General features: G+C 38.0%; 1 protein-coding gene across 9 annotated transcripts; it reads left to right on the plus strand.

Moving 5' to 3' along the window:
* Positions 718–17,761, plus strand: MSMO1 (methylsterol monooxygenase 1). Of its 9 annotated transcripts, none has more exons than XM_005691137.2 (7): positions 747–835; positions 2,346–2,484; positions 4,998–5,283; positions 10,797–10,945; positions 11,845–11,971; positions 13,772–13,926; positions 16,779–17,761. In XM_005691137.2, the coding sequence occupies exons 3-7, from the start codon at positions 5,029–5,031 to the stop codon at positions 16,972–16,974; spliced, it is 882 nt and encodes a 293-aa protein (XP_005691194.1). In that variant the 5' UTR covers positions 747–835; positions 2,346–2,484; positions 4,998–5,028; the 3' UTR covers positions 16,975–17,761. The 9 variants fall into 9 exon arrangements, with proteins under 9 accessions (XP_005691200.1, XP_005691194.1, XP_005691199.1 ...); XM_005691142.3 differs by having other exon boundaries at positions 781–835; positions 2,383–2,484; XM_005691138.3 differs by having other exon boundaries at positions 814–907.

Below are 25,355 nucleotides of genomic sequence, written 5' to 3' on the forward strand. Positions count from 1 at the left end.
GGGTTGAGGGATTTCCTAAAGCAGGTGGCACCTGGCCTGTCAGGCACGAGAACCAGTCTGATCACAGCCATGAGAAGCGACAGCGTCCCGTTTGCACAGTCCTGCATAGAAAGTGCCTTCACTACGAGAGCGAGTAGTGCCCTTGTGCAAATTTTAAAAGGCTCTCTTAAGCGAAAGCTTAATTTCGTGGATTACCCCCATCCGTGCACACCTCTGCATCCCCGTAGGGGCGGGAGGCGGCCGACCCTAGCAGCAAAACCAACTGCTGCGCCTCGTCTCTTCTAAACCTTCGACTCTTGGCTTCCCGTCCTCAAACAGGAATCGCGCTGCATTTGGAGTTCCCCATTTCCCACGTACATACAGGTGTTATCTAAAGACGCTGGGGTTGGGACGAGGAAGAGGTCTAAACTTCAGCCGCAACAGAGTTAAAGCGGCGCCAGTGAATACAGCGCATAGTAAAGATTTCAGGGCCGGCGCGCATGCAAACTCCCCGAGTGCGCATGCTCTTGGAAGGGGCGCGGGTGCTGGGCGGGGCTGAGGTTGCTAGGCGACGTCTCAAGGCCTCGCGTCAGCCTAGGCTGGCTGGCGGACCAGCTACTGGCCTGACGCCTAGCTCTCACGATCCTCACTCCATCTGAGCAGCCAATGGCCGCGCTTCCAGTGCCGCGTTCCCTCGAGTCACACGATGCCGGCAGCTGCTTAGGCCAATCACGGCTCTCAGAAGGCGGGGCGGAGCCCACGCAAGCCAATAACGGCGGAGGAGCCCGTCGACTCTCGAGTGGAAGCGCCTAGCGCAGCTCTGGAGGCGGCGGCTGCTGACTGGGTGGCGCGCAAGGTGAGGGACTGGGGTGGAGGGTCCTCGGTTGGCTCCCGCGTACAGAGGCCGGGACGGACGGCCTGGCGGCAGGTATTGGTGAAAACGAGTGAAATCTCTTAATGTCGGAACCAGGCAGTGGTCACAGCACAGAGTGACAGAGTGACCAGAGTTCTACAAAAGGAAGAAGAAAGATCTGTTTGTATGCGCGGCGGGGCGCGCGGGTGGGAAGGGCGTCCTGGAAGGGTTCTAAAGGGTGAATAGCAACTGGGCAGGGGGCTATACCGGCAAGAGATGCTGTTTCGTGGTCAGAGAGGCCCGAAGCGGAGGACAGTCAGAGACCTTGGTGTATCAGTACGGAGTGTGGGGGCGAAAAGCTGAGAGTAAAGGAGAGCAGAGGCCCAGGTGTTTCATCTGCGGGGAGGCACTCCCTGAAACTTTAAGGGTCTGCAGAAGGGCTGAACCCTGTCTGCTGTTTGCATGAATGCTGGCGTCGTGTTTTAGAGGGAGGGTTTACGAAGGGCACACTTGGAGGTGCCAGGCGTCCGGGCCGGGCAAAGGCCAACAGGCACTGCTGGCAGGTCTCAGAGACAGGGAACCTTCAAAGTTTCTAGAGGGGAATCCACAGACAATTACATTTCTTTTTTTCTGAGTCTGTAGCAGACCTCAAGTCAATCCAGTTGTGCAAGGATGAAAAAGAGAAAGAAAATTCACTCGTTATTTCCCCTCTCCTCTCTTCCTTAATACCTATTTTTTGCTTTGGTTCAGTTGGCAGTAGTGTATCCTTTTCCCTCCCTTAAATCTAGAGAGTAAACTCCTGAATGTTAATTAAACCAGTTGTTTCTAAATTGGGAAGTGTTTGAAGACTTAATCCAGGCAGCAGAGATAGAGATCTGGAAAATTCTGTCCTAGATGACTAAATAGATAGCGGCATCAGTTCACCGAGTTAAGTAGGTAGGGAGGGAGTATGTGGGAAGGGTTGCAAGGAGTAGGGGCCGAATTTTGGGACATGTTGACTTTGCCATGCCTCCAAACTGCCTAAATTGGAGATGGCCAGTAGTATACTTTGGATAATCAGAACCTGGGGTTTTAGAGAGAGAGAGAGGATATCAGCATATTCTCACAACAGGGAACAGATATGATCACTCCTGACACTGTAGAATAGTTGGAAGGAGTAAATCAAGCATCTCTGGGAAACTGTTCAGCCTCAATTCTTGAGCCTTTCTCAAAAGCTGTACCACAGACATACTAAATGGGAAAGTGCTGTATCCTTTCTTATCTCCTGGTTGAGTCTCTAGAACTGATATTTCTTCTGCTCAAAACCACCCATCGACCCCATCCCGCCCACTTTACTCTCTTTTAATCTAGTTAAATTAGATTTAACTGCCTTCCCTCCTCACTCCAGGTTTGAGTTTACATGCTTCTTTCTCTAGTATCTGTTCCCTGGGCCTCTCTTTTGTATTTCCAACCTTTTATTGTTCTTATCACAGATGTTGTGACAGTCTTGTTACTTCTTTGTATTCCTCCCTAGATTTTGTGATTTGAATAAATCATATTTATTTATCAAGGGTGAGAGCAGCAGGAAGCACAGTGGCTGCAAATAGTACCACATGTTAAATCAGAGTGAATACATGTGAATCCCAAGAAGCGAGGAAGGCGGGTATATCAAGGTGAGAAGTATGAAATTTTCCATAAGGGCCAGATAAAATAAACTCCAAAATATTTTTGTTGGATCTGGCAGCTGGGAAACAGTGATTTTATTAAGAGTAAATTTAGTGCATTGATTAGAATACAAAACTGATTTTAATTGCTAGAGAATGGATGTGAAATCTGAAAATGAAGACAGCCTATGTGGAATACTCTTTCAGGAGGCTTGGGTGAACTTTGAGAATTATTCCTCTCTTACTATGCCATTTATTGTATGCTTTATTATTTAGGATCACAGTATGATATAATGGATGAGAGCACAGACTCCTCCACTTAGTGTTTTTGTAATTTGGGAAAATTAATCTTTCTAAACCTCAGTTTTTATCTGTAAAATGAAAATAATAAAAGTGCCTACCTTGAAGCTATGGTAAGGAGTAGTCTATAATATAGAGAGAGCATGTGACACTGTTAGAAGTTACTGGTGTATATGAAGCGCTTAATAATTGTTCGCTTCTTTTAGCTTATGTGTCACCTCAACATAAGTACTTCACATGGATCATTTCTTGGACTCTTTAGAAGAACTATATTGTTATTCCTTATTTTTTCAACTTTATTGAGGTTCTGTTAGCAAAATGTACATTGTGGTTTGATATACATGTACATCATGAAAAGATTCCCATCATCTAGTTATTGTTATTATTTATATTTTGCAAATAATAAAACTGAGGCTTAGAGAAGTTACTTAACTTGCTCAAGGTCGCACAGCTAGTAAGTGGTGTTGATTCAACATTATTAGATTTGGAATCTGCCCGCAATGGAGGAGACCCAGGTTTGATCCCTGGGTTGGGAAGATCCCCTAGAGAAGGGAATGATTGCCCACTCCAGGGTTCTTGCTTAGAGAATTCCATGGACAGAGGAGCCTGGCACGCCACAGTCCATGGGGTCACAAAGAGTCAGACACGACTGAGAGACTAACGCTTTCACAGTTTCATGTATTATGCATTCAAGACATACCTAACTTTATTTTATTTTTTTATATTTCTAGGCTATGCAGTTCATCTGTGAGTTTTTTTCAAATTGTCACAAATCTCCCCAAGTTTTTCCAATTTGTTTTTTAAAAAAAAAACTAAGTGGACCTGCCTGCACAGTTCAAAGCTGTGTTATTGAAGGGTTGGCCATAGTTGAGTGGGTTATGGGGTGGTGCTCTAAGACAAAGGAGCATTTTAAACAATATTAAGAATGCTTTTGAGGTTTAATATATTTATTTTTAGAGTGGCCCATCATAATTTATAAACGAGGGACATCAGTGAACATTTTTAGGAAAGTGACATTCTTTATAAGTTTCTCTGTTTTTTGATTTGGTGACCTATTAAGCTTATTTATAAGTGAACATTCTCATGAAAAAATTAAAATTATAAGAGGTATAAAATGGAAAGTAAATTTTTTCTCCTCTTCATAACCCCTCACTACCATGTATGCATAGGCATTTTCTATTTGTGTGTTTCTCCTATGTATATACGTGTAAAGTGCATAGATAAAGACATAACCTTTTCACAAAAACATAGGTAAGGCTCTTCCTATACATTCCGCAACTTGCTATTTCACTTAGATGTCTTTCTATGTAGAATATGTAGATCTTCCTCCTCAGTCTTTGGAAGGACCTGATAAAATTTATTAAATTCATTTCTTGTTGATGGCCCTAACATCTTGCTGTATTTTTCTTTGTTTTTGCTATTGTGAGCAATGCTTCCTTCAGTCTTAGTGTGCTCATCTTTGTGTACTTAAGTGAGAAAATTGCTGGCTCAAAAGGTGTATTCGTTTTGAATTGTAATAAATACTGTGGTTTTTTTCCTTAAAGAATAAACTAATCCTCCCATCAACAATATACAGTGATGCCGGTTTCCCCAAAGTGTTACTGCTAGGCGCTCTGTGAAACTAAGTTTTTGTTTGAGGATGCACTTCCTATTTGAGTCAAACTGAGCTGTTTATTTGCTTAGTATTTGTATTTATTTTTCTGTGAATAGTCTGTCATTTTTCTATTGGGTTTTTAGGCTTTTTCTAAAGCACTCATTGTAGCCCTTTGTCATAATTCTTGGAAATATTTTTTCCAGTTTGTTGTTTGATCTTTGACTTTATTGTTGTCTTTTTATTCCCAATTATAAATATTTAGTATTTATGTAGTCATATTTGGCAGACTTTTTCTAAATAGGTCCTTAAGTGATACTTTTAAACCCAGCTATTGCTCTTTGAAATTACAAGTTTTTCCTGGGAGACCACACTGATAAGTCTCCTTAAAGATGGCTTGAAATTTCTTATCCACTATTTTTTAGATGTTTCTCTTGTGGCTTTTAAATCCTATCTACAAATGGAGGTGGTGATGACATCCTGTAGACTGGTGTTCTTAATCATGGGTTTAGGACCTGAGAGACTGGCACTCCTTTAGCAATTTAAAAATTAATCAGAAGCATTTTAAAAACTGTTATCTCATAATTTTGTTGTTTAGCTTGCTTATTTACTTATTTATTTATATTTACAGAATAATAAGGCTGTCTGCAAAGATTTGAAAAATGGCAACAAATGAAAGTATCAGCATCTTTAGTTCAGCATCCTTGGCTGTGGAATATGTAGATTCACTTTTGCCTGAGAATCCTCTGCAGGAACCATTTAAAAATGCTTGGAACTATATGTTGAATAATTATACAAAGTTCCAGATTGCAACGTGGGGATCTCTCATCGTTCATGAGGTCCTTTATTTCTTGTTCTGTTTACCTGGATTTTTGTTTCAATTTATACCTTACATGAAAAAGTACAAAATTCAAAAGGTGAGTATAATGGACTTGCACTGGAGTATTATCATTAGTCTTGTTGAATATTTTTAAAGTAAATATAATTTGTAACTGAAAATAGACTGTACATCAGGGCTGTCCAACAGACATGTAATAAAGCCGCATACATAATTTCCTACTAGAATGTATTAAAAATAACAAAAGGGGGGGAATAATGTTCACAATGTATTTAGTTTAATCCAGTAAATCTCAATTATTTTTCAGTAAGTAATCAAAATTAAAAAGTATTTAATGGGATATATTGTGTTCTTATTCTTACAATAAGTGTTCAGAATTTAGTGTATATTATACACTAATTTCAGCTCATCTCAGTTAAGACTAAGTGTATTTAAGATGTTCAGTAGCCACATTTCTAGTTGCTACCATATTACACAGCACAACCCTAGATCATTACTGATAAGGTTTCAGAAAGAATTTGTTGAATTGTGCCTTCAATAGATGTGATGTTTATCTAATTTGAGTTTATAAGTTTTAATTAAAAAAATTTTTATTGAGTTATAGTTGATAAACAATAAATTAGTTTCAGATGTTAGTTTCAATGCTGAATCACAGCATTGTGATTCAGAATTTTTGTACATTATGCTCCACCTTACATTATTATGAAATACTGGCTACATTCCCTATGCTGTCCTTGTTTTGCTGTGCTTAGTCACTCACTCGTGTCCAACTCTTTGCAACCCCATGGACTGTAGCCTTTGAGGCTCCTCTGTCCATGAGTATTCTCCAGGCAAGAATACTGGAATGGGTTGCCATGTCCTCTTTCAGGGGATCCTCCCAACCCAGGGATCAAACCCAGGTCTCCCATATTACAGGTGGATCCTTTACCGTCTGAGCCACCGGGGAAGCTAACAAGGGAAATAACAAGTAACAGGGGAGTAACAAGGAAGTAAGAGCCTTGTTACTTAACTATTTTATATGTAGTAGTTTGTACTTTTTTTTTTAATCTCCTACCTCTATCTCACTCCTTCCCTCTTTCTCCCTGCTGGTTGTAACCTCTAGTTTGTTCTCTATATGTGAATCTATGTCTTGTTTTATTCATTTGTTCGGGTTTTTTTCTCACATCTAAGTGATAACATACATATTTGTCTTTCTCTGACTTATTTCACTTAGTATAATACCTTCCAGGTCTATCCACGTTGTTGCACTGGCAACATTTCATTCCTTTTAATGGCTGAGTAGTCTGTTGTGTGTATATACCCCGTCTTCTTCCACCATTCATCTGTTGATAGACACTTAGATTGCTTCCCTATCTTGGCCATTGTAAAGAATGCTGGTGTGAATGTATGGTGTGCTTGTATCTTTTCTAATTAGTTTTTTTTGTTTTTTCAGATATATACCCAGGAGTGGAATTAATGGGTCATAACATAATTCTATTTTTAGTCTTTTGCGGAACCTCCATACTGTCCATAGTTTACATTTGTGCCAACTGTGTACAGAGGTTCCCTTTTCTTCACATCCTCACCAACATTTGTATTTGTAGTCTTTTTTGATAATAGCCATTCTGACAGGTGTGAGGTGATATCTCATTGGGATTTTTATTTGCATTTCCTTAATGATTTGTGATTTTGAGTATTTTCTCATGTGTGTATTGACTATCTGTATGTCTTTGGGAAAATGTCTGTTCAAGTCTTATGCTCATTTTTATATCAAATTATATGAGCCCTAATCATATGTTTTAGATATTAATCCCTAATCAGTCTTGCAAATTAAATAACTTACAAATATTTTGTCCCGTTCAATAGTTGCCTGTGGTGTCAGGAGTTTCCTTTGCTATGAGAAACATACTTTAAAGTTTAGGTCCCATTTGTTCGTTTTTGCTTTTGTTTCCTTTGCTCTAGGAGACAGATCTAAAAAGGTATTATTGTGATGTGTTGTCTTCTGTGAGTTTTATGGTGTTCCCATACAAATACTAAAATTATTTGTTCCAGTTCTAAAAAAAATGCCAGTGGTATTTTGATAGGGATTGTATTGACTCTACAGATTACCTTGGGTAGTGTGGTCATTTTAATAATAATTCAATTCAATAAAACAGTTCTTCTAATCTAAGAACATGATGTATCTTTCCGTTTGTGTTATCCATTTGTGTTTCTTTCATATATGTCATAAGAGTTTTTTGAGTACAGATCATTTTATCTCTTTAGGTAGGTTTATTACTAGGTATGGTATTCTTTTTGCTGAAATGGTAAATGGGATTGTTTCCTTAATTTCATTGTTAGTGTATAAAAATCTATTGATCGAGTTTTATATATTAATTTTGTATCCAACAACTTTACCAAATTCATTGGTAAACTCTAGTAGTTTTCTGGTGGTGTTTTTAGGATTTTTCATGTCATCTGCAGACAGTGACAGTTTTACTTCTTCCTTTCCAATTTGGATTCCTTTTGTTGTTTTTTTTTCTTGTCCTATTGTTGTGTCTAAGACTTCCAATACTATGTTGAATAAAAGTGGGCATCCTTATCTTATTCCTGATCTTAGAGGAAATGTTTTCAGGTTCTCACCGTTGACTGTGATAGCTGTGGACTTATCATCTGTGGCCTTTATTATGTTGAGATATGCTCCCTTTATACTCACTTTATGGAGAAGTTTTATCATATATAAATTGTAATTTTTGAATTAGCTAGAAGGGAATCTTATTCCTTCGTGAGTATTATTTTGCAATTCACTACAATCCTTAATGTCTCAACTCTTCAGTGTTAATATGCTAAGACTTTGATCAAGAGTGTTCAAATTTTGTTTTTATTCTAAATATAGCATGGTTTTTCTGCAGCATTCATGTCATCTTCCAAAAAATGATGATGTTCCTAACTTCTCAGTATTTGCTTCAGTACACTAAGTGTTTCTTGAGAGCTTGCGTACATGGTATGTCTTCTCAGGTTTAATCATAGGGAAAATAAAGAACTCTTGTAACTAAAGAGTTTGACACAGTTCTCAGGAAGGAGTCTGTACCATATTGTTAAAGAAAGAAAGAATTTATCAACACTTAGTAAACCTATAATAGTTTCTAATGCTTACTATTAGCTTTTTTCAAAAAGTCATGCCAAACTCAGACTCGGGCACACAGTCTTGATATAAAGTAGGCCTTTTGGGAATGTTCATCTAAAGGTTGCACTCATTGAGTTCATGTCTGGTGGCAGTCAGCACACATCCTCTATAATCAGTCTCTTCACTTTGTAGCCTCTCCTGGTGAGTCTCACTTTAAGCAACTATTAACATTGATCCTTTTTGGGGATACTGCATGGGGCCAGCTGCTTGTGGACTCCAGGTCAAAGGAGGGAAGAACAAAGAGTAAAGGGAGAAGGAATTAAAAGGGCTGTAGCCTAAAGGAGAGTATCCTGTTACTGTAAATAAAGGACACAATATTTCCAAAATGATTTTTATAAAAAGGCCTGCTTTGAAAGGCAGAATTGTGTTTGAGTGTCTTAAGTTCTCATGCATGTTTGGAATTCTGACTGGAATGGGTCACCCACTGCATTATTTATGGGGCTGATTGGTTGGTTGTATGACTGTCCAGGGCAAACTATCCCTCTCTGCCTTCTGCCCTCTACACTTGACTCACTGGTCAGAGGTGGTAACTTTTTCAGAGAAAGGCCTGTTTCAGTTAAGATTTTATGAAGACTCCAGAGAAAAATGTGACAAAAGAAAGGACAAGCAATAATCTAGTTTACAACTAGGTACTTATAAACAGAGATCGAAAGCCTTCAAGTCTGTGCTTAGCATGTGTTTCTTGAGTTTCACAACCATTAAAGTCCCTGCTTTGAGATTTTTTGATAATAAAATTAACTGAAGATTAATCAATACAAGTTTTCACAATATAAAGGGATTTAAAAACAAGCCAATAAGTCAGTATAAGTTAATTACAGATTTATGCATTTTGAAGGCAGATACCCTGAAACACTGACACTGATGGAGCAACACCAAAAATTCTGCTTTGAAATAGAATAGACAGTTAATGTACATGCTTGCTAGGGGGAAGGGTGATATTCACTTCTGTGAAAGTAAAGAAATAGACCTTGCAGGATTTTTTTTTTTCTTTATGTCATACATCTTAATAATTCTCTAGGAATTTTCCTCAAAGATTTATACATTAAAAACATTCTTCCTGAAATCTGTGACCCTCATAAATAGTAAATCGTGATTTTTTTTTTAAGTTATAACTGATTTCTTTTTCTGTTAATTTCTACAGCTACATCAGTGTTAGATTCTAGCCAAGATATCACCAGTTAGTTAAACATAGTTCTTTGGAGGAAAGAGTGGCTTTTCCCACCCAAGCCAGAATCTTTCATTTATTTTGTCCCCAGTCACAGACTGGAAGTTCAGAGGAGCAAGGTCAGATCATGCTCAGAGCAGAAATAGACAATTATGAAGTAATCTTGCCTAATTCCTTCATTTTATTGTTGAGACTGAGATGTGAGCTTCACAGAGACCCTGAGGTTAGAACCAACTCTGACTGATTACCAGTTGAACTGTTCCTTTTTTGTCAGGGAAGGAAGCTCTTCTAAAGAATTTCAGGAACAATACTGGAACCCTAGATTTTAGTTAGTCCCAAGTTCTGCTAATAACTGCCTATGTGTTTCTGGGCAAGATGGTTGACCTCTGGGCCTCTGCTGAGGTCAGTGGTTTCCATTGCAGATTTCTGAATTTAGGGGTAAGGGCATTTAAAAGAGCAAAAACTATTTATTATTTACTATCTTTTTGTAAAACCAAAAGCACTTCTTAACTAAGTACAGCCCTTTGAATTGAATACATATTCACTTTTCTTTATGGCTTGCTGAGCAAGTTGATAATCCTGATGGGGTTTTGTGAACATTTCTCTGCATTGATCATTTGCTCATTTGATTTTAATCTGTGAACTTCATCTGTGGCCAGTAGCTCTCCATTCTTTGGGAACCACGGGACACATTTGTTTCTGGAGTTCTTTCAGCTCAGAGTTTCTAATTCTGTCAGTGTGTATGAAGAAAAATGCACTGATTTCTGGGAGTGAAAACCACTGAGTGGTGTTGCCTGCCTGTGTAGTAAGGCTTTCAGTGCTGTGTGTATAGCTCCCTCAGCAATTGGGAGAACTCAGCTGTGATTGTAGCATGACACATGTCTTCATCTCTGGAATTCCTGATGAAAGTAAATGATCCATGGGCAGCAAAAACAGGACTTACTTATTCTGTAGTGTTGCTTTGGTTTGCTCTGTAGTGTTGCTTAAAGATCATTTGGACCATTATGCCTGACCCTGAGTTTTGACAATTTCTTCATCTGTTTATAGTAGTGATAATAGTTGTCAAGAATTTAGAATGTTGGGGGTGAATGTTACAGTTCCTGGGCCTTAGTTACTGTAACTTAGCAATTATAATACAGAATCTACATAACATAGGATTAATTAACAAATTTCAGGTTCCATATAAACATTAGAGAAAAAGCTAAGAATTTACTTTTAGTTTTCAGGTGAAACTTCTGATAGCAGAGGCTAATACTAAATGTTTTAATTTTTTTCTCCATAGGATAAACCAGAAACATGGGAAAACCAATGGAAATGTTTTAAAGTGCTTCTCTTTAATCACTTTTGTATCCAGCTTCCGTTGATTTGTGGAACTTATTATTTTACAGAGTATTTCAGTATTCCCTATGATTGGGAAACAATGCCAAGATGGTATGTAGATAAAGATATGATTTTTATACTCAGTTATGGTTTGTCATTCAATTAAAATATCTTTAGTATTACGTTCTTTCTTCATTTGGTTAATGTTTGTTCTTAACTTGGAAGTAAATATAGAAAACTATAGTAGAAACTTAATGTTCCCATTTTTATGTGTTTCTATATTTTAAGATCTTTATTGGAGAGTGAGTTTCTTACATTAGAAGTTTCTTAGAAGTTATATGATTATGTATAGGATACGGAGGCTTATACCAAGAAAAAATATATTTTAAGTCTAAAATGAAAAAAATGAGTGTAAAGTTTATAAAAATTTTGTCCATATAGACACACACGTATATATATATATATATGTATATAATATGAGCATAAGTATTTATGTTCAGATAATTTTTGTATTCTAGCTTTTTGTTCTGACTAAACCTGAATAGATGTACAATATATAGATATGTGCTTATCCTATTACTGTATATGCAACATATAAGAGAATTTGTGTGTTTGTTCCTATATAAATAAAATATTTTTGCCCATTGCACTTACATGCTTCTTTTTGGCAGAAGAAAGTGATTTTACTGTTAAGAGTAGTAAGTCCTTTATCAGGGTTGCTCTTTGCCTAGAAATTTTGAGTTTTGTTTCTTAGCTCTGATTTTATAACTTATTATTTTTTTAATTTAATTAGAATTGGTATGGTGGTCAGCCTCTTTAACCCTTCTTCAGGTGGTATCATATATCTAGCTTGTATCTATATGTATTATTTTGATAATTTTTTGATCAATACAACCAGTTAAATCAAGATAGTATTTGATTTTATGCAGTGTCCAGCAGTGATCCTAGGTAAAAGTCTAGATTGTTTTAGTAAGTTATTTTATCCTCATTACGGTATTTTCATCTTAAAGGTACATTCTTTTGGCAAGATGTTTTGGCTGTGCAGTGATCGAGGATACTTGGCACTATTTCTTACATAGGCTTTTACATCACAAAAGAATATATAAATATATTCATAAAATTCATCATGAGTTTCAGGTATGTTAGAATTATCTTTAATATATTTTTTACTCTTTGAGGCAAAAATGTTATTTTTTTAAAGAATCTGAACTTAAAAAAAATTGTCAGTGATGTCTTTATTTCATTTTCCTTTGGCATTATTGTTTAGAATACATACACACATAAACATGAACACAAAGCTAGTTCTACAGATTTTTTCTAGTATCCTAATTTCGTGGTAAATTGAGGTCTGAAAGAAAAATTTTCATTTTTGTGTTTTGATTCAGAGCACTGTACTCACACAGCTGGGTACCTGGCAGTTTGATGGAGGCTCTAATGCTGTTATGATCATTTAAGTGAGACCCCAAAACAACAAACCTTGAATCATTAAGTTTTTCAAACAATTTTCAACTTAGCTTTAATGCTTTTCCACCGAATTGCTAACTTCTTCCCACAAAACAGGGATTTTTTTTTTTTTTTTTTTTAATCAGAAATGCTTTGTAGTTAGCTTTGTCAGATTTGTTTCATTGGTATATTCTGCACTGATCCTGATTACCTGATATGATAAATCAAATATCCCTTTCTTGGCAGAACAAATTCAGGTGCATAAATGACATGTAGAATTCAAGCCAGTTGTTTTTATGCCTTTATCTCAAACCATTAAAATAGATCATATTAAGGACATCCCTAAGCCTTTTAATATTTGGTAAAAACAGAGAGATATCTTTATTGAGAATTACTGTTAATGTTTATATAGGTATGACTAGATATACAGTTCACCCGTAATATCCATGGGTTCTGAATCTATGAATTCAACCAACTGAATGAATATGCACATTCTCTGGAAACCCTCATTGAAAATATTTGGGAAAAAAGTTTCAGAAAGTTCCTAAAGGCAAAACTTGAATTTGCCTTGAATGAGCAACTATTTACATAACACTTAAATTGTGTTCACAACAATTACACAATTACATAGCATTTATATTGTATTAGGTCTTGTAAGTAATCTGTAGATGATGTATATGGGAGGATGTGCATAGGTTATGTGCAAATACTGCCAAATACTGCCTTTTTATTAAAGTTTCGTGTCCATGGGGGTCCTTGAACCAATCCCTTTAGAATACTGAGGGATGACTGTATTATCATAACATATAGAAGGGATATAGTTTTATAAAATGATATGCACAAATAAATTTAGAAAGATGGTAATGGTAACCCTGTATGCCAGACAGCAAAAAAGACACAAATGTAAAGAACAGACTTTTGGACTCTGTGGGAAAGGGAGAAGGTGGGATGATTTGGGAGAATGTATACTATCATGTAAGAAATGGGGGAAAAAAAAAGAATATTAAAGAAAATTAATAAAATACGTGTATATATTAGTCAGGGTTCTTCCAAGAATCAATAGGAGATACATACACACAGATTTATTTTAAGGAACTGGCTCATGCAGTTGTGGGGGCTGGCAAATCTGAAATCTATAGGGCATCTAACTGGAAATGCAGGAGAGACTTGATGTTGCAGGCCTGAATCTGAATTCCTATGGGCAACAGGCTGGAAAGCACACAGGTTTTCTGTACTGTAGTCTTGAGTGTTCCTTCTTTCCTTGGGAAGCCTCAGTCTTTGCTTTTAAAGCCCTTAGCTGATTGAATGAAGCCCACCTGCATTATAGAGGATCCTCTTTACCGATTTAAATATTAAATATTGATCACATCTAAAATATACCTTCACACCAAATCTAGACTGGTGTTTGACCAAGCAACTGGACACCATGGCCTAGATAAGTTCATACATAAAATTAACCATTACAATATATTAAGCAATTCTTACTTATTTTAGGCTCCATTTGGAATGGAAGCTGAATATGCACATCCTCTGGAAACCATAATTCTTGGAACTGGATTTTTCATTGGAATCATGCTTTTATGTGACCATGTTATTCTCCTTTGGGCCTGGGTGACTGTTCGTTTGATAGAGACTATTGATGTCCATAGGTAAGGTTTGGTTTCTATTCAGGTAGAAGGTATCATAAAATATCCTTTCTTCATGGTCATAGATTATCTTTCTTATTTTTTTAAATTGAGATGTAATTGACGTGTTTTAGGTATACAGTGTAATGGTTTGATATATATATTGCTGATCCATCTTTATACATTGTTACAAATTTTTTTGTGTGTGTAATGAGAACTTTTAAGATTTACTCTTTGCAACTTTCAAATTCACAGGACTGTTGACTTCAGCCTCTATGCTATTCATTACATGCCCAAGGCTTAGTCATCTTACAATTGGAAGTTCATACCTTTGACCACTTTCACCCATTTTACACACTCGTAGTCATTGTCATAGATTATCTTTTCTAAGTAGACTAATAGTAGGAGAAGTTAAACCTTGTTAATGTTACTGTTTTTAAGAAAACAGGAGAATATAATCGTTGGGGAAAAGTTCAAATAATAGACTTATTTTTTGCATTCTTATCTATAACTGTTGTCATTTTTATGATGAGAATATATTCATGTATTATTTGGGAAAACGAAACGAAATTTTGGAAGTGCTGCAAAACTGCCCTCCAAAGGGCCCCTCTTTACATGCCCAGCAGGAGCCGGCAAGAATGCTTTCCCTGCTTCTGATACCTTTTCCAGCCTGGACATGACAATATCATTAATCTTGGTTATTAGGAGAGCAGAGAACCTATAGGGTTGTGATCTGCATTCCCCAGGGACTGGTGAGGCTGCACGCCTGTATGCTTGTTGACAACAGTTATTTTTTTCTTTGAATTAGCATTTTATATCACTTGCCTACTTTTTGATAGGTTATATGTTTTATAACCTATTATGAAAAAGTGAAAGTGTTAGTAACTCTGTTGTGTCCTAGTCTTTGTGATCCCATGCTGTGTAGCCCATCAGTCTCCTTGGTCCATGAAATTCTCCAGGCAAGAATACTGAGGGATGGAGTAGGTAGCCATTCCCTTTTCCAGGGAATCTTCTCAACACAGAGATTTAACCCAGGTCTCTCCTGCATTGCAGGCAGATTCTTTACTGCCTGAGCCACCAGGGAGACTTACAACATTTTGGTTCATGTGTAAGCTTTGTTCAGTTCAGTTCAGTTTGGTCTCTCAGTCATGTCTGACTCTTTGCAACCCCATGGACTGCAGCACGCCAGGCTTCCCTGTCCATCACCAACTCCCGAAGCTTGCTCAAACTCATGTCCATCATGCCATCTAACCATCTCATCCTCTGTCATCCCCTTCTCCTCCTACCTTCAATCTTTCCCAGCATCAGGGTCTTTTCTACGGAGTCGGTTCTTGAATCAGGTGGCCAAAGTATTGGAGCTTCAGCATCAGTCCTTCCATTAAATATTCAGGACTGATTTCTTTTAGGATTGACTGGTTTCATCTCCTTGTAGTCTAAGGGATTCTCAAGAGTCTTCTCCAACACCTCAGTTCAAAAGCATCAGTTCTTCAGCGCTCAGCTTTCTTTACGGTCCAACACTCATATCCATACATGACTACTAGAAAAATCATAGCTTTGACTAGGTGGACCTTAGTTGGCAAAGTAATGTCTCTGCTTTTTAATATGCTGTCTAGGTTTGTCATAGCTTTTCTTCCAAGGAGCAAGCATCTTTTAATTTCATGGTTGTTACATGAAATTACAAAGTAGGTAACTTTGTTATATATGTTGTAAATATTGTCTCTCCCATCTGTCATTTCAGTTTTAATTCTTGATGGTTCTTTTGCAGTACTGAAGCTTTAAATTTTTATATAGTAAAATCTATCAGTTTTATTTTTTTTCTGGCTTTTGGATTTCATGCCTTGCTTGAAAAGCAAGTTTAATGTTCCTGAAACACTGTTGAAAGAAATATATTTGTGGTTTTAATTAAAAAATTGGTTAAATAGTGTAATTCACGCCAGCAATTATTTTATTCTTCTGTAATGACCCTAAAGCTAACCTTTACTTGAAAAAAAATACTGAAACATCCAGTCTTCACCAAATAGAACACTTCTGTACATTTCTGCCCACCACTGACAAATATTATGTGCATATTTCACATGCTTCCTTTGTATTGATTAGAAGGCATTTTTTGGTAAATTATTTCTATCTAATTCCTTTTCAAATGCCTAATACAATACCCTAATTGATTATTTAAACATGATTATATATTTTTTGAATTTTGGGGAGAGCTTTTATTTCATCTGTGAAAGCAGAATATGAAATTCTAGAAATTATTTCTGAATCATTAAAATAGCAAAATTAATGCTTCTAATCTTAGGCAGAGAAGTGGTAGATGATGTGTCCTTCTTTCTTTCCATTGCTCCTTTCTATTTCCTTCCTTCTCAGCCTGCTCAAGGGAGGGAAGGATTGGGGTGGTTCAGACTGGTATAATTGTAGATACCAGATTTTAGACTTGTAATTAGAAATAAAGAAGTTGCAAAACAGTAATCCTTAGATTTAACCTTTGTAACGCTTGGTACTAATTTTGTATAACTTTTCCTAAAAGACATATGTAGTATTATGGGTGTTACAAACTTTGGTAAGCAAATTCCTCTAAAACAGAAAAAATTCATGAAAATCTGTGTCTAAGAATTCATTACTATAATCCTTCCTTCATCTCCTGATTGTAATATTAATATTAAATTCTATAAATTGTTCAAGTTTTTCTTTAATTACTGAAAGTGGTTTCTAGAGTATGTACCATTTGCTGTGAACTTTTATAAACATGTCAGAAATAAGTGACTTAAGTACAGTGGAATGTTATTTGAATGGTTAACAAGCATATTATGGTCAATGAAGAAGTTGATTATTGATGGTGTGTTTACTTCCTTAATAATCTTTTATCATTTTCATTTTAGTGGTTATGACATTCCTCTCAACCCTTTGAATCTCATTCCTTTTTATGCTGGTTCTCGGCATCACGATTTCCACCACATGAACTTCATTGGAAACTATGCTTCAACATTTACATGGTGGGACAGAATTTTTGGAACAGACTCTCAATTTAATGCCTACAATGAAAAGATGAAGAAAGTTGAGAAAAAGACTGAATAAGCATCTCATATAAACCTTCCGGAAAATATGCATTTCCTGAATTGAAGCTAGTAGCTAACATTGCTTCTGGGGAGCAGAAATATACATATGACTTGGCCACTAAGTGATTTAAAAGAATAGTAACAACTTTTAATTAATTTCCTAGTGGGAGCTTTCATATATTTAAATAGTTTTCCTGAGGAAGTTTTAAGGGCCATTTTGCTAACTTACAGAAAGGATTTAAGTAATGGAAGGAGTATTAATTGAAGTCTTCCCCCAACATTGTACCATAGGTGTGAAGCCAAAATTGGTCTTTAAATCTTTTAAATATATAGTGGCCATTTCAGGAACTCTTGGTAGTGGTGTTGGCCTCCTGTTGAACTTTAAATACCTTTTTGGAATTTGCATAAAAATCAAATGCCATGGATTGAACTATACCAGTCTGTACAGTATGAGTGAGTGCCGAATCCAGAATAGCCAGTGCCAGGAATTTCTTCTTATCTGGAGCTGACCAGTTTGAAGTGACTCTTTGGGAAGTCCTTTTTGATTACAATGTACCACTGTTATCTATAAATTAAGGCATTTATGAATTGATGTAAGACTATTTTAGTCTAAAGGTTTTCAAGTTACTTGAACTTTTTTTAAAAATTGAGCTTTATTTCTGCTATTTACCCTTTCATTTTTGTATATCAAGTTTTCTTTGTACTTAAAGCAGTGTCCTGAAACTGTGTACTGGCTTGCTGTATTTGCACTTGGAGCTGTTGAAATAAATGTGATTTTGTTTGATTATTCCATTTCCAATTTAAAACATCGTTTGTCACCTTTTATTTATTCTTATCAGGAAAAGTATAAAAATCACTAAATTATTGTTTTGTAACAAAAGGAATAGTTTTATCTTTTTAAATGCTTCATTTCTTAAACTTTTTGACAGTTTCAACATGTATTTATCAGGCTATTGTGGGAAATTCTGTTGACCTAATAAAATGGAGGGTATTGAAACAGCTCTTTACTCCACTTAGAAAAAATACAGATGGAAGAATAGAGACAAACTTTATAGGGCAGACTTAATTTCAAGTAGGCAGCCCAGTGGAAAAGAACCCACCTGCCAGTGCAGGAGGCATGGGTTCAATCCCTGGGTTGGAGACATCCCCAGGAAAAGGAGATGGCAGCGCATTCCAGTACTCTTGCCTGGGAAATCCCAGGGACAGGATAGTGAGGTGGCTTACAGTCCATGGGGTCACAAAGAGTCACATGACTGAGCACACATGCACCGTTTTTTTGTTTTTATATACTTTTACAGTAAAGAGGTTTAAATAAGGACTGAGAAAGTTGCAGCTGAGACTCTGGCTGTTGTTTGGTTGCTACGTCACGTCCCACTCTTAACACCATGGACTGCAGCATGCCAGGCTTCCCTGACCTTCATTATCTCATGGAGTTTGCTCAAATCATGTCCATTGAGTAAATGATGCCATCCAACCATCTCATCCTCTGTTGTTCCCTTCTCCCGCCTTCAGTCTTTTCCAGCATCAAGGTCTTTTCCAATGAGTCGGCTCTTCACATCAGGTGGCCAAAGTATTGGAGCTTCAGCATCAGTCCTTCTCATGAATATTCAGGGTTGGTTTCCTTTAGGGTTGACTAGTTTGCTGTCCAAGAGACTCACAAGAGTCTTCAACACCACAGTTCGAAAGCATCATTTCTTTAGTACTCAGCCTTCTTTATGGTTCAACTCTCACATCCATACATAACTACTGGAAAAACCATAGCCTTGACTAGATGGACCTTTGTCCACAAAGTAATGTCTCTGCTTTCTAATATGCTGACTTGGTGTATCATAACTTTTCTACCAAAGAACAAGCATCTTTTAATTTCATGACTACAGTCACCGTCCAAAGTGACTTTGAAACCCAAGAAAATAAAAGTGTCACTGTCTCCATCGTTTCCCTTTGTATTTGCCGTGAAGTTGTGGGACTTGATGTCGTACTCTTAGTTTTTTGAATGTTGAGTTTTAAGCCAGCCTTTTCACTCAGCTCTTTCATCTTCATCAGGAGGCTCTTTAGTTTCTCTTCACTTTCTGCCATTGAATTGGTATTATTTACATATCTGAGGTTGTTGATAATTCTCCCAGAAATCTTGATGCCAGCTTGTGATTCATCCAGCCTGGCCTTGCACATGATGTACTCTGCGTGTAAGTTAAACAATGAGTAGCAATATACAACCTAATGTACTCCTTTCCCAACTTTGAACCAGTTGGTTGTTCCATGTCCAGTTCTGTTGCTTCTTGACCTGCCTACAGATTTCTCAGGAGGCAGGTCAGGTGGTCTGGTATTCCCATGTCTTGAAGAATTTTCCATGGTGTGTTGTGATCCACAGAAAGGCTTTGGCATAGTCAATGAAACGGAAGTAGATGTTTTTCTGGAATTCTCTTGCTTTTTCTATGATCCAACAGTTGTTGACAATTTGATCTCTGGTTCTTCCACCTTTTCTAAACCCAGTTTGTACATCTGGAAGTTTTTGTTTCATGTACTATTGAAGCCTAGCTTGAAGGATTTTGAGCTTTATCTTCCTTGAATGTGAAATGAGTGCAATTGTATGGTAGTTTGAACAATCTTTGGCATTGCCCTTTGAGACTGTAATGAAAACTGACCTTTTCCAGTCCTGTGGCCACTGCTGAGTTTTCCAGATTTACTGACATATTGAGTGCAACATTTTAAGAGCAACATCTTAGGATTTGAAATAGCTCAGCTGGAATTCAGTCACCCACACTAGCTTTGTTGGTAGTAATGCCCACTTGACTTCACATTCCAGGATGTCCAGCTCTAGATTTATAACCACACAATAGCAGTTATCTGGATCATTAAGACCTTTTTTGTACACTTTGGTGTATTCTTGCTACCTCTTCTTAATCTCTTCTGTTTCTGTTAGGTCCTTAGCATTTCTGCCTTTATCATGCCCATCTTTGCATGAAATGTTCCCTTGGTATCTCAAATTTTCTTGAGATCTCTCATCTTTCCCATTCTATTGTTTTCTTCTGTTTCTTTGCATTGTTCATTAAGAAGGCTTTCTTATCTCTTCTTGGTATTCTCTGGAACTCTGCATTCAGTTGGGTCTATCTTTCCCTTTCTCCTTTGCCTTTCACATCTTTTCCCAGCTATTTGTAACGCTTACTCAGACAACCATTTTGTTTTCTTGCATTTCTTTTTCTTGGGATGGTTCTGGTCACCATCTCCTGTACAGTATTGCTAACCTCCATGCATAGTTCTTCAGGCAGTCTCAGATCTAATCCCTTGAATCTTTTTGTCACTTCCACTGTATAATCATAAAGGATTTGATGTAGGTTATACCTGAATGGCCTAGTGGATTTCCATATGTTCTTTAAGTCTGAATTTTGCAATAAAGAGTTTATGATCTGAGCCACAGTCAGCACCAGGTCTTGTTTTTGCCCACTGTGTAGAACATTTCCATCTTCAGCTGCAAAGAATATAATCAATCTGATTTCAGTATTGACCCATCTGGTGATGCCCATGTGTAGAGTCATCTCTTGTGTTGTTTGAAGAGGGTGTTTTCTATGACCTGTGTGTTCTCTGGGCAAAACTCCTGTTAGTCTTTGCCCTGCTTCATTTTGTACTCCAAGGCCAAACTTGCCTGTTACTCCAGGTATCCCTTGACTGTCTGCTTTTGCATTTCAATTGCCTATGATGAAAAGAACATCTTCTTTTGGTGTTAGTTCTAGAAGGTCTTGTAGGTCTTCATAGAACTGTTTGACTTCAGCTTTTTTGGCATTAGTTGTTGGGGCATAGACTTGGATTACTATGATATTTGAATGGTTTGCCTCGGAAATAAACCAAGATCATGCTGTCGTTTTTGAGACTGTACCCAAGTAATGCATTTCAGACTCTTTTTTTAACTGTGAGAGCTACTTCATCCCTTTTAAGGGATTCTTGCCAACAGTAGTAAATATAATGTTCATCTGAATTAAATTAGCCCATTCCCATCCATTTTAGTTCACTGATTCCTAAAATGTCAATGTTCACTCTTGTCATCTGCTTGACCACGTCCAGTTTACGTTGATTCATGGCCCTAACATTCCACGTTCCTATGGAATAATCTTTTTTACAGCATTGGACGTTACTTTTTCTTTTCATCAGACTTTACTTTCACCACCAGACAGGGCATCTTTTCTGCTTTGGCTCAGCCTCTTCATGCTTTCTGAAGCTATTTAGCCACTCCTCCCCAGTAGCATGGTGGACGCCTACAGACCTGGGGGGTCACTTTCCAACCCTCCCCCAACATGTGTGTGTGTGTGTTTAATACGTTTGTTCTTAACTCTCAAACAACAATTTTGAGGCTGTACCTAAAACTATGCTGTTTAGTTGTAAGGTATCTAAGGGAATTCTTTTATCATCTACTTTCATTCCCTAGTACTCTTGGAACACGGGTCTGAACTAAGAGTAGAGTGACACCTACTGTTGAAAATGGTGCTAAATACTTTTAAACAACTTGTTATGTTCTAATTCTCTTTTTATACTAGATAACTTTTACTGTGAATTGTGCTTGATCTCACTTATTGCTCTGGAATGTAGATGCCTTTTTTTTTCTATTCATATGTAAACGAATTGTCTCAGAGGTGAAGTTAATCCGGATGTATGGGGCTAGACTTTCGACTTTAGAAACCATGATTGTGGCCACCGTATGCCCACAGTGCAGACTTGCATCTTCTAGAAAATCTCAGAAAATGCTTCCCAGAATTTCCCCCTTATGCACAATTTTTTTGAGAAACAGATGCTTTGAAAGGAAAGAAAAAGTTCTAAGCCAGTAGCCATCCAGAAAGAAAGACTCGTTAATAGGCACTTCAGTACAAATGAATTTTTATATGATTTACTGACCAGACTTCTTTTAAGATTACCTGAATTAAGCTATATTTTTTTAGCACTTGACAGTGGGATAGAAACAAATAAATATGAAGACTGCCAAGTCACTTCAGTCGTGTCCAACTCTGTGCGACCCCATAGACGGCAGCCCACCAGGCTCCGCCGTCCCTGGGATTGTCCAGGCAAGAACACTGGAGTGGGTTGCCATTTCCTTCTCCAATGCATGAAAGTGAAAAGTGTAAGTGAAGTCGCTCAGTCATGTCCAACCCTTAGCTACCGCATGGACTGCAGCCTACCAGGCTTCTCCGTCCATGGGATTTTCCAGGCAAGAGTACTGGAGTGGGGTGCCATTCCTTCTCCGAATATGAAGACTAGAGTACAAAAACAATATATAGATCTGTCTAGAAAACAAGGGATTCTTTGTTTCTTAGATTATCTATTTTTAATTTTGCTGAGGTAGTAATTTGAAAGCTTAAAATTAATATAATTAAAATGAGGGTGTAGGATATGCTTAGAGTTAATATCTCTAATGTTATAATTAATTAATATTTTGAGCTTCCCTGCTAGGTCAGTGATAAAGAATCTGCCTCCAACACAGGAAACCCAGGTTTAATTCCTGGGTAGGGAAGATCCCCTGGAGGAGTACAGGGCAACCCACTCCACTATTCTTGCCTGGAGAATCCCATGGGCAGAGGAGCCTGGTGGGCTACATTCCATAGGGTTGCAAAGAGTCAGACAGCACTGAGGTGACTGAGCATGCATGCAATTAGTATTTCACTCTTTTCTATATAATCTGGCTAAAGACATTTTAACCTTTGGAAAAGCTTGGATCTGCAATACTTAAATTCTTATCTCAACTTCTAACTAAACTCTCACATAAACCCTAGGGCTTTTAAATTTCCCAAGTTGGAGAAAGACTCTGTTCAAAGTCTTCATGCATGAATGCACAGAAGGCTGTATATTTGTCTTTGAGGATTTAATCCCAATCTATTTTTTGAAAAGATCAAAATCTTCCAGCTAATTATCAGAAGAGTGAGCTATGCCTTTGCTCAAATAGATGCTGTGGCAAGTGATTGTCAAATGCTGATGTTCTCCCATAAAATCACCAGAGGACTGTGGTAAAACGTCTTAGGACACACTGAGTACTGTTGTGCTCCACATGTTGAAAGGAAGAGGATGTAAGAGGGTAGAACCCACTATACAAAATGCTACTTTCAAACTATTGAAAAAATAAACCTTGGGAAGGGTGGAGCTCACTGTGCAATTAGAGGCTCAGACCCTAGGCTATCTTCCCAGTAGACTTGCTCACAGGAGAATGAACCCAGCACCAGGCAGGACTGAGCCGTGGCCTTGTCCCTTTGCTCCAAGTAACTGGTCCACTTCCTGGAAAACCTTTCCCTCTCCTGCTACTCTACACCAATTTCCTCATCCTGAAATGAGGATGATAACGTTTCATAGGCAGTTTGTGAGAATTGATTAAGATGTTTCATGTGAAGTACATGTTGCTGTGTGCAATAAATGTCAGCTATTGTGTTATAAGTTGCCGCCATGTTTTCTAATTGAACCAGCTCCAGCCCCCTCCCATCAGCCCTGACTCCCTCACTGAGGTCTTGTGCTGCTTCAGAGAATGGCAGCCTCCCACCCTTCTCCCGCCTCTCCATTCTGGATCTCTCACCTCTGTCTCTCGTGCCTCAGCACATTCTGCCTTGGGTTGCTACCTCTTTTAATCCAAAGATTTCTATGTACTTTCATTCTCCTGTAACATTGTTCCTGCTAATCTCTTTCTGAGCCTTTAAGAGGTTCAGTGAGGGTTATTAATAAGGTCAAAGTCATGCAGGTCATGAGTGACTGCAGAGCTGGAACCTTGCTATTCTCCATCTTTCCTCCCATATCCTCTGTACACCTGGCATGATACCTTGTACATGATAGGAGATCAAGAAATGCTTTATTAATTAAAAAAGGGGGAGACTATTGTAATAGGAACTTAATATAGGATTTGCCAATTATATTGCCATTTAAACAATTCAGTGTTTTAAGTAATAAGAGCCAGTAGTGGGGGTACAGGAGGGGTGTGAGGGATGTTTGAAGTGCATATCAAAACCAGAGCTAGGTGTGGGACTGCTTGGGCCAGCTGAAGTCTTTGTGCTAATTCTTCAGGATCCTAAAGTTTAATATCACTGGTACAAATTCTCATGGAGTATGCAGTTTGATGTGTTCTTTTAGGGAACAAGTTACAGATTAGAGGGCATATGTGTGTGTATTTAACTTGACAAAAAAACCTACCTAACTAAGATCATGGTATCTGGTCCTATCACTTCATAGGAATAGAGGGGAAACAGTGTCAGACTTTATTTGGTGGGGGGCTCCAAAATCACTGCAGATGGTGATTGCAGCCATGGAATTAAAAGACACTTACTCCTTGAAAGAAAAGTTATGACCAACCTAGATAGCATATTCAAAAGCAGAGACATTACTTTGCCAGCAAAGGTCAAGGCTATGTTGTTTCCAATAGTCGTGTATGGATGAGAGTTGGACTGTGAAGAAAGCTGAGTGCTGAAGAATTGATGCGTTTGAACTGTGGTGTTGGAGAAGACTCTTGAGAGTCCCTTGGACTGCAAGGAGATCCATCCAGTCCATTCTAAAGGAGATCAGTCCTGGGTGTTCTTTGGAAGGAATGATGCTAAAGCTGAAACTCCAGTACTTTGGCCACCTCATGCAAAGAGCTGACACACTGGAAAAGACTCTGATGCTGGGAGGGATTGTGGGCAGGAGGAAAAGGGGACGACAGAGGATGAGATGTCTGAATGGCATCACCAACTTGATGGACATGAGTTTGAGTGAACTCCGGAAGTTGATGATGGACAGGGAGGCCTGGCATGCTGCAATTCATGGGGTCGCAAAGAGTCGGACACGACTGAGTGACTGAACTGAACAAGAAAAATGTAGGGGGGGTGGTCCCAAGATGGCAGAGGAATAGGATGGGGAGACCACTTTCTCCCCCACAAATTTATCAAAAGATGAGTTGAATGTTGAGCAACTTCCACAAAATGACTTCTGAACACTGGCAGAGGACACCAGGTACCCAGAAAGGCAGCCCAATCTCTTCAAAACGAGGTGGGACAAAATATAAAATATGAAAACAGAGACAAAAGATTTAAGGATGGACACCCATCCAGGGGAGGGAGCTGTGAAGGGAGGAGAAGTTTCCACACAGTAGGAAATCCTTTTACAGGTGTGTCTGTGGGGAGTTTGGAAATCTCAGAGGGCACCATAACTGGGAGGGGAAAAAAAAAAAAACCCCACAGAATATGCACCTAACCATAACCACTAGTGAAGTCAGAGAAGTGACACAGATGCTCGCATCCACCACCAGCAAGTGGGGGCTGGGCAGGGAGGCACAGGTAGCATCATTGGTCCTTAGCTTAAGGACCGGGCTTGAATGCCCTGAGGACTATCTGAGGAAGCTAATGTGAGATAGCAACCCAAACTGTGGGATCGCCACAGAGACAGAAAGAAAAAAAAAAGACCTTTGTG

Source organism: Capra hircus, chromosome 17, assembly GCF_001704415.2.
Source record: "Capra hircus breed San Clemente chromosome 17, ASM170441v1, whole genome shotgun sequence".
Lineage (NCBI taxonomy): Eukaryota > Metazoa > Chordata > Mammalia > Artiodactyla > Bovidae > Capra > Capra hircus.

What these genes read in the sequence shown, in the direction of transcription:
- MSMO1 (XM_005691143.3), top strand. Translation starts at nt 5,029, where the DNA reads ATGGCAACAAATGAAAGTATCAGCATCTTTAGTTCAGCATCCTTGGCT. An exon ending in AAAAGTACAAAATTCAAAAG is followed by an intron (nt 5,284 to 10,796) that starts GTGAGTATAATG and finishes TTTTCTCCATAG; the next exon opens with GATAAACCAGAAACATGGGA. An exon ending in AAATTCATCATGAGTTTCAG is followed by an intron (nt 11,972 to 13,771) that starts GTATGTTAGAAT and finishes TACTTATTTTAG; the next exon opens with GCTCCATTTGGAATGGAAGC.